Source organism: Trachemys scripta, chromosome 15, assembly GCF_013100865.1.
Source record: "Trachemys scripta elegans isolate TJP31775 chromosome 15, CAS_Tse_1.0, whole genome shotgun sequence".
NCBI classification, from domain to species: Eukaryota; Metazoa; Chordata; order Testudines; family Emydidae; genus Trachemys; species Trachemys scripta.
Window position 1 is genome coordinate 10,699,481 of NC_048312.1, and position 13,436 is coordinate 10,712,916.

Genomic DNA, 13,436 nt, shown 5'->3' on the forward strand with positions numbered 1-13,436 from the left:
GCTATGGACTCCTCGCTCCAATGGTGTCATTCAGAACATGGATCCACCCCCGCCAGCAACAGCGTTGTCTCTGGGTCAGGTTTACACAGTATGTTGCTTTCAACTCCCTGGTCTGCAGAGGGATTTCTTCTGCCCATGAGAACTAAACAGCTACTGATTTGAGCAGTATTATTTATCTACACTAGATAGACTCCCGCTAAGGGGGAATGTTTCTCAAAGCAGCAGGGGTTTGGTTGATTAATATATGGTTCCTAATGAATGGTCAATGAGATGCCTAAGACTATTTCAAACCCAAGAATCCTAGTTATCCTACATCACTTGCTAATTGAATTCACATCACCAGAGACTCAAAAATCAGCTTTTGGTCCATAACGAATATGATGTGCTGAATTGTGTGGCAGAGTTTCTCCTGAGTCTTTTCCTTCTTTTCACCTTCTATATGTTTTTAATTATTCTTATATAAACAAATCAGTTCTCCAGCTCCTAAAATCTTGTTTCTCAGTGGCACATACTGCCTCTGTGGTACAGTTCCTCCTGGCTGTCAGGGGATAGGAACTTAGCACTAAGACTAGATCAGTAGTAAATTATTAACCCCACCACCATCAAGGTGGATCAGCTGCTCTGGCCAGTGAGCACTGGATGTGGCACTGCGTCTCCACCCATTCCCTTCTCCTCCCGCTCTGCCTAAACATTACCCATCCACTCCAGAGAGAGAATATAACCCAAGGTCCAGGTAGGCTGCATAGTGCTGCAAAGGGATTTCTTACTGTCTTGTCCAAGTTACAATCAAGCCCTGAATGATTGATGTATTTACAGCTCCGAATGAATGCATGGAGTGAGCTGGTCCAGGGGAGCTCTCACTCCAACCAAACCAGACTCCTACTCCAACCCCTGAGCACTTCTTTAGAAGCTCCCCCTGCAACAAGCTGCATTTGCAATCACGCTGTACATTAGAAAAGTTTTATAATTACTTGCTGTTCTGGCTGCTGAGCAGTTCTAAATGCCAGACATTAAGGAATTGCTGTTTCAGTCCGTGAGCAGGCTCTGAACATTAAACGTGTTTCACGAGAAGGTTCTTTCTTTTTTTTCCAGCCATTACACATCTCGGAAGGCTTTTTTTTTTTCTCCAAGTGGCCGCTTTCCCAGCTGTTGATCGTCTCTGTCTCTCCTATATGAAAGAGAAAAAGGAAACCGATGATGATGCGGTATGAAGGTTTTATCAGCGTGAGTTTGAGATGGGTCCGTTGCTCACCCGTGGAGGAGCTATACATGAATTATGCAGATCAACCCGAGCAAGTGCCAATAAAACCTTTCTACTGTACCACTTGTATTCCAGGATACAGTATGCCACACATTTTACAGACAAAAATATTTTAGCAATGTTTTAGAGTGCTGCTAAAAATGCAGTTTTTTATATCCTACCACCACTGAAGCCAGGCTCCTGTGCGTGACTCCAAGGGATAGGGAAATGATAATCTGAGACTTTCAAAGCTCCTTAATGAGAAGTGATGTTCAAATCTCAGGGGTGTTTTTGCAAATTTCAGCCGTAAGTGATGTATCTTAGACATCTCTACACATTACCTAGAATATCTCTAATAAACAGATTAGTATTGGATTTGAAGGCTCATTATCTAGAGGCTAGAAGTAAGTGCTGTAATTTCCATTGGAAACATGTGACCCATCCCTTTCCAGTTGCACTGGACAAGATGGCCCAGTGGTTAGCAAGGGACTTGGGAAAGTTTAGGTTCAGTCCCTTGCTCTACCACAGACTTCCTATATGATCTTGGGCAAGTCAGTCAGCATTGCCGTGCCTCAGTTTCCCATCCGTGACATTGGGATAATTGCATTTCCCATGTGAGCATGAATACATGAAAGATTGTGAGGTGCTCAGATACTACAGAATGGAGACTATTTAGGTACCTTAGATTCTAGATCACCCCTGTCCAGAAGTCCCTCATTACACCATTGGGCTGGCTGGCTGGACCTTTTTGCTGTGGTATTTAATACTGCATATTTTACATCTGCTCACAGGCTATTTAAAGAGATCTTCAGCCTTCTTGATCAGGGCAGCTCTCCTGTCATATATTGTGACTCAGTGCAGTTCTGAAGTTGTGCTAGAATTTGTTCTCTATGTAACACACCTGAAAACTCTGGGATTGTCAATCATAGGTACAAGCTTTGTCAGTTTCTAAGCCTCAGACCTAGAAATGGTGAGAATAATACCTTCCCAGGTACCATTAATCTAAGGCATAATAGCATCTTTAACAGCTAAATGAACTCAGTAGCTCAGACGATCCAGGTGTCTTTGCATATAATCATGCCTTCAAATAAATTACAAGTTCAATCCAATGTGTATTCCTTTTGGGATGTTCCACAAGTGCATAAACCAGAGTTATCACAGTTGCTTTATACTTATAAGCAATAAGATTTATTTAGTAGGAACTCTTCAAATGGGAATGGGCTGACCTTGAGTTATGAATTGCTTTGCCTATACATCTATCACATTATCCCCCAAAATCACTGTTTAAATGCATGAAAGAAAGTATACCCACGCCATACAAGTGTCTGAGTTTCTCTCTTTCAAGAGAGGAAGCCTTTATACTTTATAAGTAAAGGCATTTAAAACATTAGCTAGTATGAAGACTTTTCGGACTAAGCCTTCCACCATTGAAACAATAATTCGGATGGAAAAGGTTTTACTTTTAAAATAATCATACAAGCGACTGTCACAAAGTGTAACTTAAAGAATAAAAAATGGTGGTTGCTTTCTGAACAGTTTAGGAGGAAAGATGGTAATTAGGGAAGTCTAAAAGCTGGACAACTGATCAGTCCATCATGGACTGTTGCCGAGCCTCAGAAGTGGACCTTTGCCTGTAGGGTGACCAGATGTCCCGATTTTATAGGGACAGTCCCGATTTTTGGGTCTTTTTCTTATATAGGCTCCTATTACCCCCCACCCCCTGTCCCGATTTTTCACATTTGCTGTCTGGTCACCCTATTTGCCTGTGGTACACACACAAAAAAAGCAGGGAAGGTTGAAGCTACCATCTTGGTGAAGTCATACAAGAATCTGATGAGTCGGATTGAATCGCCCTTGGCATACAGGTGCTTGTTCTTTGTTAGAGGGAATAAGGGTAATTTGAAGCAACATACTGTGAAACATCACCGGAAGCACTATATGCAAGCCCCATACAAGTTAATGTATAGTTATGGATGGAAATGAATAATTTCACTTCTCTGCAATGTCCTAGCCACCTCAACTGATCCCTTAACTCCTTGGCAGTCTAGCAGATTCATTTCTTGCATTCTTTTTTTTTTTCCTGATGTATATAAAGAATTTCTGGAGATTTTTTTATATCTTTGACTATTTGCTCTTTAAATCCCCTTAGCCCTCCAGATTTCCGCATTACATTTCATCTGCCATAGTTTATGCTCCTTTCTATTGGCTTCATTTAGACTTTATTTCCATTTTCTGGAGGATACTTCTAAGGCTTAAATAACCTCTTGAATCTTCCTATTTAACCATATTAGGTCTTTTCTTGTCTTCTGTTGACTCCATGTCTCAGTTAAGGACTTTAAATTGAGTTTCAATGTGAACAGTTCATATAGTTATAATGATTCACTTTGAGATAGATGCCATTGGGTTTGGCTCTGTTCTCACCTGCACTAGTTTGACTGGAATATCTTCATCTACTTCATTGTTGATACTTCTGGCTATACTAATGTACAAAATAAGAGAATCAGGCTCACTGTTAGGATCGAATCACATTTGCAAAATTATAAAAATACACAGTTGAGTAAATATCTTTGCTTATATCATACACCTCATCCTGGATCAAGGTAAAGTAAGGAACTCTACCTCACTATTCTTAACCTTGGTGGGAAGCACATTTTGAATAATTCTTGTTTGTATTGCAAAAGGTTTGTTGTATAAATACCTACATTTTCCAGTAGCTAATATGATTCATTTGTCCTCCTAAATCACTATAATCTCTCTTCCCTTTCCCTCTTTTCATCTTTCCAGAAGTAACAGTTTATTCAGTGAAGTCGTGCAGATGAACTTTGAAATAGCCAGTTTCAGCAGTCTTTCCGGAACGCAGCCAATCACGTGGCAGGTGGAATACCCTCGGAAGGGGACAACGGACATAGCCCTCTCTGAAATCTTCATCTGCCAGAAGGACCTGGTAGGAATAGTTCCACTAGCAATGGTAAGAGATTCCCTGGAAAGCCTGGTGCTCTGTCTCATCTTTAAATGACTGCCATTCTGGGAAGGTACAAAGCAACCTTTGAGACTGATCAGCGAAGAAGTGGTCTCTGCTCACTAGATAATCAGGGAAGAATTCTTTTCTGAGATCAGTACGGCACTACTCCACCTTGGTATAGTAATACTCTCCCTACGTGATGGAATCTCTGTGGATGTCAGTTGGATATCCTTTTTTTTTATAGGAGCAGTAAGCACTTGCCAGAATCATACACGCATTTCATTGTGGGTGCAAATCATGCAATTTAGACTAGCTGCCCACACACACACACACACACACACACACAAAGATGCTGTCCCTTTAAAAAAAAAATCTGGCCCTTACTCTTTAAGCCTTGAGTTCTTCTGTTTTAAACTGTTCTTTCACAGTTCCCTCTAGTCTAGACTACCAGTTGGTAACAGAGGGCAAAATATACTTGCTGGTCGCTTTTTAATTTTTCCATTAAGTACTATAGGGTTTGATCATAAGAACGGCCATACTGGGTCAGACCAAAGGTCCATCTAGTCCAGTATCCTGTCTTCCGACAGTGGCCAATGTCAGGTGCCCCGGAGGGAATGAATAGAACAGGTAATCATCTAGTGATCCATCCTCTGTCGCCCATTCCCAGCTTCTGGCAAACAGAGGCTAGGGACACTGACAACTCTTGGGGATACTTACCACCTGCAACTCCTGTTAACAAATGGGAGTTGAAAGTGCTCAGTATTTAGCAGAATGAAGCCTATACTAATTAGCCGGCTGTTCCCTAACCCCATAAAGCACTCTGGTTTTAGGGAGAGAACAGAAAGTGTCTTTAAAAGAAAGAAAAGTCCCTTGGTCTGTTTGGAAAATCCCTGGAAAAGAGTCTATTCTGAACAAGTATCAGAGGGGTAGCCGTGTTAGCCTGGATCTGTAAAAAGCAACAAAGAGTCCTGTGGCACCTTATAGACTAACAGACGTATTGGAGCATAAGCTTGCATGGGTGAATGACATGCGTCTGACGAAGTGGGTATTCACCCACGAAAGCTTATGCTCCAATATGTCTTTTAGTCTATAAGGTGCCACAGGACTTTTTGTTGCTTTATTCTGAACAAATTCTGCTTGAGTATCCTACCTTTTCTGGGGAATTTTTTCCTCTTGTTAATTAAAAAAAAGTTCTGCTCCCACTGAAGTCAATGTGTGTGTAAACTCCTCGAGCTGGAGCAGCCCCAATGATATTTAGGTAAAAACAAGATGTTTGCCAAAATTAAAGGACCAGTGCAGACTTTAATGCTGAAAGATACTTTCTGTTGATGGTTTTTATTAGTGAAATTCTGGCCCTCTTTTATTTATTATATTGTTACATGGTTTTTCCTTTTATCTGGTAATATTGTCATGTGCTAGATAACTGGGGAAGAATTATTTTTTGCAATCAGTATGGCAGTCCTCGACTTATATGCTATGTCAGTGGAACTCCTGCCAATATCCTTTGGAGATTTACTCCCATAGATCCTGCTCCAAAGTTCATTGAAGTCAGTAGAAAGCTGTGTGCTTCAGAACTGGGCTGAGAGAGAAACGTTGCCTTCGATTACCTGTAGAGCTAAATATGGCAATAAATATTACGTTCTCAGTCCTGTAAAGACTTAAGCACATACTTAAGACAGCTTCTTCAGGTCAGACTCTGGCATTAGGGAGATTCATTCAATGCTTCCAATGAAGCTACATGTGTCTATCTTCTGGCAGAATTTACCACCCCTTCCCCTTCTATTTTGTAAAGAATTCATTGGCTCCGTCTCTGTATTTCATGCCTGATCTATTTTTATACATGTTAAAATAGTCACTAATGCCTTTGCACTTGCAGGCAAGATACAGATGGATGTGCACGTGTCTCGGAGAGATTAAAATGCATCCTTTTATGTTGGTTTCTCTAGCGGCCTGAGTCCCAATTTAGTGAAACCTGGGGTGCACAAGGAATACGGGATGAAGCCCTGGATGTACCAATGGCAGTACCGTCGAGCATAACGATTTTTGCAAGGGATTTAAAAGACAAAATTATACCTTAAAACCCTTCACTTTGCTTCCTTGTGTGTGTCCGTTTCTCTGGTGTACCTTGTGATAACACTTGGCAGCAGCCATAACACATTGTGCTAATAGAATCTAGCTGGATGAGATGCCAACGCAAAATTGACTTTGCTGGCGGGATATTAGTAGATAAAGGGAATTTTCACAGTTTTCTGTTAGCTAACACTGCAGCTCCAGCCAGGATGCTTTCTTCATTTAAACGTTAATCTCCAGCTGAGCTGATTACCTGGCAATTCTCTTGTTCAGAGGTAAAGAGAGACACAAAAAGAGAGAGTGTGATGCTGCGTCTGCTGAGAAGTTGTACTTCACTGTCTCTCTCTCGGCTACAAACTGTAAAGCAAGTGCCCATCTACCGCATAAAAGCTAGGTCCTGGTGTTTTATGGCAAGTATTTTTCTTCAATAATTTGTAGGAAAAAATATTACAAGTAAACAGACCAGATTGATTGCAACATGAATTGTGCCCAGAGAGCAAAACTGCTTCTTTCGGAATGATGTCGTTGGAGAAAGGAACTTTAAGAAGGAATCTTTGCAGTTACAAACACAGAGGCAGTGTGGGACTGAGGACATCTGGGTTCTAGTCCTGACTCTGTGACTGGCCTGCTGTGTGAGCTAGGAAAGTCCGTACCTCTGTTTTCCCCTCCCACCCTTTTTCTGTCATGTCTATTTAGATTATAAGGGCTGGGACTGTATCTTACTATGTGTGTTTCTACAGTGCCTAGCACTATCTTATTTGAGGCCTCTAGGCACAACCATAATACAAATAATAAAGATAATACAAACAGTTACCGTTATTTGTAAAGGTGATTACCAGGTAGAGTAAAATAATATAAAAATATACATGGATTAACAAGAGGTGTTAAAAATCGTACATCTATCTGTAGTTGTATATCTGGAGAGAAACTTAATATGAGGACAGTGCCATCCATTAGCTGGGTAAAACTTGTGTTCCAGCTCTCTAGAGCAGCAAGCGGATTATGTTGGCAATAAGATAACGGACAGCAACATAAAAAACACCAGATGCAAGAAAGGCGGAAGGAAAAATAAATATCAGGAAGCTGGAAACGACAAATCTTTTGTTGGGCTAAATATAACCCCAGGATCACAAAAGTGGAGCGTCTCTCATGTGAGCTGTTCAAATGCTAGACTAAAACTTACAAAGCTGAAAAGATCACACATTCTTATTACCCTCTTTCTAATTATCTTAAAAATAGGAGAGAAGTGGGGAGAAGAAGAATTGGGTTTTTTAGGGATTAGAGCAATTGCAGCTCTGTTACAATGGAACAGAAGAGATTAAAGAATTGACATTGTCAGAAAGAACTGAACCTACAATATCAACGTAGCCATGTAGATCAGGGTTCAGTTCAGACACAGTGACTGAATAATCAATTTAACTTCATCCAGGAGCCACCATGCCTGGCTAGCTAGCTAGGTGGCCTGGACAAATAAATACGAACACTAAGAAGTTGGTGGTGGTAATGAACAAAAGAAACATCAAAACTGTCAGGTTGGACATCAGTGAAACAAACCTGTCCCAGTGTTCCCAGTTCTGTCTATAAAGTAGCAGAGAAATGAGCTGTCCAGTTGTATATGATGTATGCTCCAGAGTTGGGGAGTTAATAGCTCTGGTCAGTTTTGAAGGCCATTTTATCTGTTAATTATTCAGAGAGAAAATTAGTGAGCCCAAGATTCCCTCTAGCCACCACCATAATCCACCCTGTGGTTATTCCATTTAGGATGAGGCACAGGGTGTGGGAGGGTAATAGTCATTCCTGACAAACTGCAGACAGGCCAGAAGCTCTGGAGACCTCGCTCCCCAAATTTCTTTCCGTACCTTGGGAGAGCAGAGGACAATCCAGAATGACCCATTGCTAAAAGGAAACAATACGACCCAGCTCTTCTATAGCACTTGCCATCCATTGATCGCAAAGTGCTTTACAAAGGAAGTCAGTACCATTATCCCCATTGTACAGATGGGGAAATGGAAGCACAGGGAGGTGAAGTGACTTGCCCCGGATCACCCAGTGGATGTTGACAAGTGATTCTGAGCCACTCAGTGTCCCCATATTTGATAGAGCTCTTCCTCGCTGAAATTCTGCTTTCAGTTCCATGGGTATCACCATTGATTTCATTGGGATTTCTCCTGATGAACACTGGTATAACGGAGACAAAAATGGGTCACTTATTGATGGTTTTTTAAAGATCTGGTTGAATTTTTCTTTTAAAAAAAAAAAGGTTGATGGAAAAGTGGACTTTTTTTTTTACATTTCTGTTGCAGCTCTTAGGTTTTCAATAAAAAATTCAAAAGCAGAAAAAAATCTTGGGTTTTGAAAATCGAAAAAGTTTGGCTTTTGATTTTCAAAAAATGAATTTTTTGTTTTTTTAATATAGAAAAACAAAAATTTGTATTAAAAATTAGAAATAAATTATTTTTCCCCACAGAAAGTACTTATCACCTGCCAACCAGCTGTATTTTTTTCATGGTTTTTACCCTCACTCATCAAGAATGTTTACGAAATGATTACCACTGGGGGCATTGTATCAAAAGCCATCCCCAATCAGCCTTTGCACTACCAAAAGCTTAAATCTGCCAGTTGGAAAATAACTTGTCATTGTGCTTCAGTATCAGTGCACTCTTAAGACCTTCATTTTTCATTCTGGGACATCTGATGTTGACGAGGATGTATGTGCCTCTCACTCAAAGTGTAAGATAAGAAACAGTGGGGATAGGTTTCCATCATTGTGCTGGAAGGGTAGTGAAAGCCTTATAAAATTCATTAGACAATAGGGTGCGTGAGAGAGAGAGAGAGAAGAGAAAAAGATTTCCCCTATCAAAATAAAAAATATGCACCACAATTTACAGAAAAGAGCCATCTTGCAAAGATTTAACTCTCTACTATAGAGCTGATGTCTGAGAAGAGTTGTGTTCTGTTTAAGCAGTTCTGATTTGATATTACTTATTCCTGGATCAATTCAAAAAGTGCCTTCATAGGAGCTTGATTAATTGTCTGCTAAGCTGCTTTTGAAAACCTCTTCAATTAATCACAACTTACTTTAGAGCTTGCCAATTAAGGGGTACTGAGTTGCACAGCTTACTTTCCACAGCCTCCTCAAATTTCTACCCTATCATGAGCAAATGCAGCCAGCTGGATTGATTTTTGCCACCTAATAAGATAAAAAACAAAAAAAAACTCCAACTCATTCACCTGTGTGGTGCACGCACACACACAAACACACACTCCCATTTCATTATGAAGCCTCAACATTTATGTGCAGTTCAACACCAAGCCAAGAGATATAAGCTTGTACAAGAGACTTTTATTCATGGGACAACTCCAATGGATAAACAGTTGTATTTAAGAAGCATTTCTCCTACTAAGAAGTCACTGTGGGACTGGTCCATCAGCAGAACTATGCACTTGTTGACTGCTCATTTGGTACCCAACCAATAAAGCAACATCAGCATTATAATAGACCTCTTTCTTGTAGGGTAGTTTACCAATTCCTGTAGAAAATTCACCTTGAAGTCATAGAAAGACCAGTGCAAGACTTTCTGAACCCCATGCAAGTGGCACAGAAGGGTTGCAGCTAGCAAAGCAACCCATAAAATAGAATCGTGGCAATGGAGCACCCTGACTTCGAGTCAGGGAGATGAAATCCTTCTCTATACTTCACCTGCATAAAATCCAGCTATTCAAAGTGGCGAAGGCACCAGCTGGATGTCAGAAGCACAGGGTTCTATGCTGGCTGTGCTCCAGGCTCCTTGTGTCACCTTGCACAGTCGTGTAACTTTCTTGTCCTTTACATATTTCCATCTGTAAAATGGGGATGACACCAACCACACAGTGGGCCCATGTGTGTTTGTAACCTGGGATGGGATGTGCTATGCACAGGCGGAGAATTATTATATTTTTCTATTTTGATTTCTTTTTGCTGCTTCGGGTAGGATTTGAGTGACACTGATGCCCAGTGTATCCTTCCCTTTGTTTAATAGCATCCTGTAAGCCACTGGTTAAGTCCAGCTCAGGGGAGTATGCTTTTGTGTCACGTAGATGGTATGTGTGCATGGCAAACCGGCCTCTGGGCAGCAGTAATGCCTAGCTGAGGTTCTTTTTTGCTTATCATTACTCAGTCCAGCTCCATACCGACTGTAAGTGTTCCATGAGCCTACATTGTTTCATTGAGAAATACCTGCATTTGCCTTTGTAATTGAGTATATGGTAGGTTGTGGAATCCCCATCAGTGGAGGTTTTTAAGAACAGGTTGGACAAACACCCTTCAGGGATGATCTGGGGTTACTTAGTCCCGCCTTAGCACAGGGGGCTGGCCTAGATGAGCTCTCTAGCTCTCTTCCAGCCCTACATTTCTATGAGTCTATATTGAAGGTTCTCTCGTGAGAGCGAGTGGCCATACATTCAGAATGCAGAGCTGTGAACCTTAGACCAATCTAAAAACATGCTTTGCCATTTTCATGCATGTTTAACTGCATCAGAAAGCACAGGTCATCAGGAATCAGTAGCCAACAAATTAAACAAATTTATCCCCAAGTTGGTCTCTAGTGGATAACAGTCTCATCACAATGGAACCACACAAACCTATAAGGTGACTAGACAGCAAGTGTGAAAAATCGGGACATGGGGTGGGAGGTAATAGGCGCCTATATAAGAAAAAGCCTCAAATATCGGGACTGTCCCTATAAAATAGGGACATCTAGTCACCTTACAAACCTATGACTTCACACTGTGCGGTCCTCCCTCCTTTCATCGATCTCCAAGCCAAGGTAACAGATGCAGAAGGATGTCTCCTTCCTATTAGCCACAAAGAAATGAATGAAGAAGATATTCGGAGCCACACAGTTCAGGAGTTCTTCAGGATATCTGAAGATATCTAAACAAATTTGTTTTCTAATTTGCTGCATACAAATGAACCAACAAATATGTGCCATGCTGAACTTTTCTTCAACTGAACAAATATTTTCCCAGTTGAGTGGAATGACGAATGAGGCAAAACATGCATTTCGATTTGAAGGAAATATAGTTGATGTGAAGAATTATCTTGGCTATTTTGTAACAGGATATATATTTTTAAAGTAAAATTATGTTGCAACTGGAACTGGGTAAATTAAATATAAAGGGCCAAGTTCTGTAACTTACCCATCCCACCTTTGTTCTGACAGTGTGGGTTGAACTTGGGACCTCCAGTAGTAAAAACGCCTGAGCTTTTTACCAGTTAAACTACAAAGGTGAGTCTTTTAGGAGAGAGCAGTAACAGGTTTAAGAGTCTATCATGTGATCCTGCCAACAGAGAGGGACAAAATTGAGGTTAAGACCCACATCACTTGCAGATAGGGAGACCAGATGTCCTGATTTTATAGGGACAGTCCTGATTTTTTGGGTCTTTTTCTTATATAGGTTCCTATTCAGGGGAGGCTCTATATTTTTTGCTGCCCCAAGCACGGCAGGCAGGCGGCTTTAACGGCGCGCCTGCGGGTGGTCCGCTGGTCACACAGATTCAGCGGCATGCCTGCGGGAGGTCCACTGGTGCCACGCCATCGGCGTCCCTGCCACCGAATTGCCGCCGAAGCCGCGGGCCCAGTGGACCTCCCGCAGGCACGCCGCCTCACAGCGACCGGCAGGCCGCCCCCCGCGGCTTGCCACCGCAGGCACATGCTTGGTGTGTGCCTGGAGCCGCCCCTGTTCCTATAACCCCCCACCCCCTCCCAATTTTTCACATTTGCTGTCTGGTCACCCTACTTACACAGCTGCATTGAAAACAGTGGCATTGCATTGGTTTAAGTGAGGCCAGAATTTGCTTGCTTGCGCTCTAGATTTACGCTGATACAATTTCCACTAAAGACAGTAGCATTGCTCTAATTTTATACCAGAGTAACTGAGATCAGATGCTGACCCAAAGGATCTGCCTGTGAATTGTCCATGTCAAATACAGCATTGAAAGCTGTTTCAATTAAAGAAGCTGTCCACTGTCAGTCACTGTTGATTTGGCCCATTTGTTCAAAGCAGGGTCCTTTGTTACCTACCCTACAGAAAACAAAAGCAACAAAAGGATAAGATGTGCGCATTGATCCCAAATTGATCAGCAGCCACAGGCAGAAGTGAAAAGAATTCAAAATGGCTCAATTTGACTATGTCTTTGTTAACGTATCCTGGCTGTTGGAGCCAGTCATTGAACTTTTGCCTCTAGCCTGTGTTTTCTTCCTCTTTGGTACCGTCATATTCAGTTCCCCCTTTTGAGGGGAATAAGGATGGATCAATAAAGCTAACCCAGATGGCTGGGCTTCATTTTTCCATTGGATCAGGTTGCATGTCATTTTCCATGCTGCACAACAGTATATGATTTTCTTTTTTTTCTTCCTCCCCATCTCCTGACAGCCTCTATTGAATGGATTACTTTGGGATTTTCTAAGAGCCAAGGAGAGATGGGGTCAGCAGGCTTCCAGATGTGTAAAGTATTCTATGTGTAAAGTGTGCTATTTAGGGAACTCTTGGTTTTCCTTGCCAATTTTTCTTGCTGTATTAGAGAGAGATTGATGAGAGACTTAGGATATATGCTTCTCTGCCTTGACAAGTGGGAGCTCCAATAACAAACGATGAAGCAGCTAAAGTGTCCACTGAGATTTTCAGTGACTTTATTATTTATTGTTTGTATTACGCTAGTGCCTAGGAATGCCAATCAAGGATCAGGGCCCCATTGTGCTAGGCCCTGTACAGACAGATAACCAAAAAGACCGTCCCTGCCCCAGAGAGGTCAAAATCTACAGTGTCAGGCTGGGATGAAATATGATGTGTTGTTGTAGCAAGTTCAACGTTCCTGTTATTTGGAGATCGGATTTTTCCCTTGCCACTATTCGGTTATCTTGATCGCACTTTCAGCTGACTAACATCCCATGAGAGTCAAGAATTTGGGGCTCCCTCTAAGCAGTGGCCTAGGGACACAACAACCTCCCCTCCCCTCTTAAAAAATATTTTTATATCTGAAAAGACAGCTGATTAAAAAGCCTAACCAGTCAATACAGCTGTCACATGTGCATGAGCAGAGACTGTGGAGAGGCCCCATAATGAGCCAGATCAAAAGTCTACTCTGGACCCATATGATAATGCTTGAAAAGGACATTCCAGAGC

The 13,436-nt window shown here is 41.6% G+C and overlaps 1 protein-coding gene across 1 annotated transcript in view; it reads left to right on the top strand.

The window, feature by feature from the left end:
• The window catches only part of TMEM132C (transmembrane protein 132C), a 293,156-nt gene that overhangs the window by 215,342 nt on the left and 64,378 nt on the right, over positions 1-13,436 (top strand). The window contains exon 4 of the mRNA XM_034791295.1: positions 4,025-4,208. Within this exon, the coding sequence (XP_034647186.1) occupies positions 4,025-4,208 (184 nt within the window). The remainder of the gene's footprint in view (positions 1-4,024; positions 4,209-13,436) is intronic.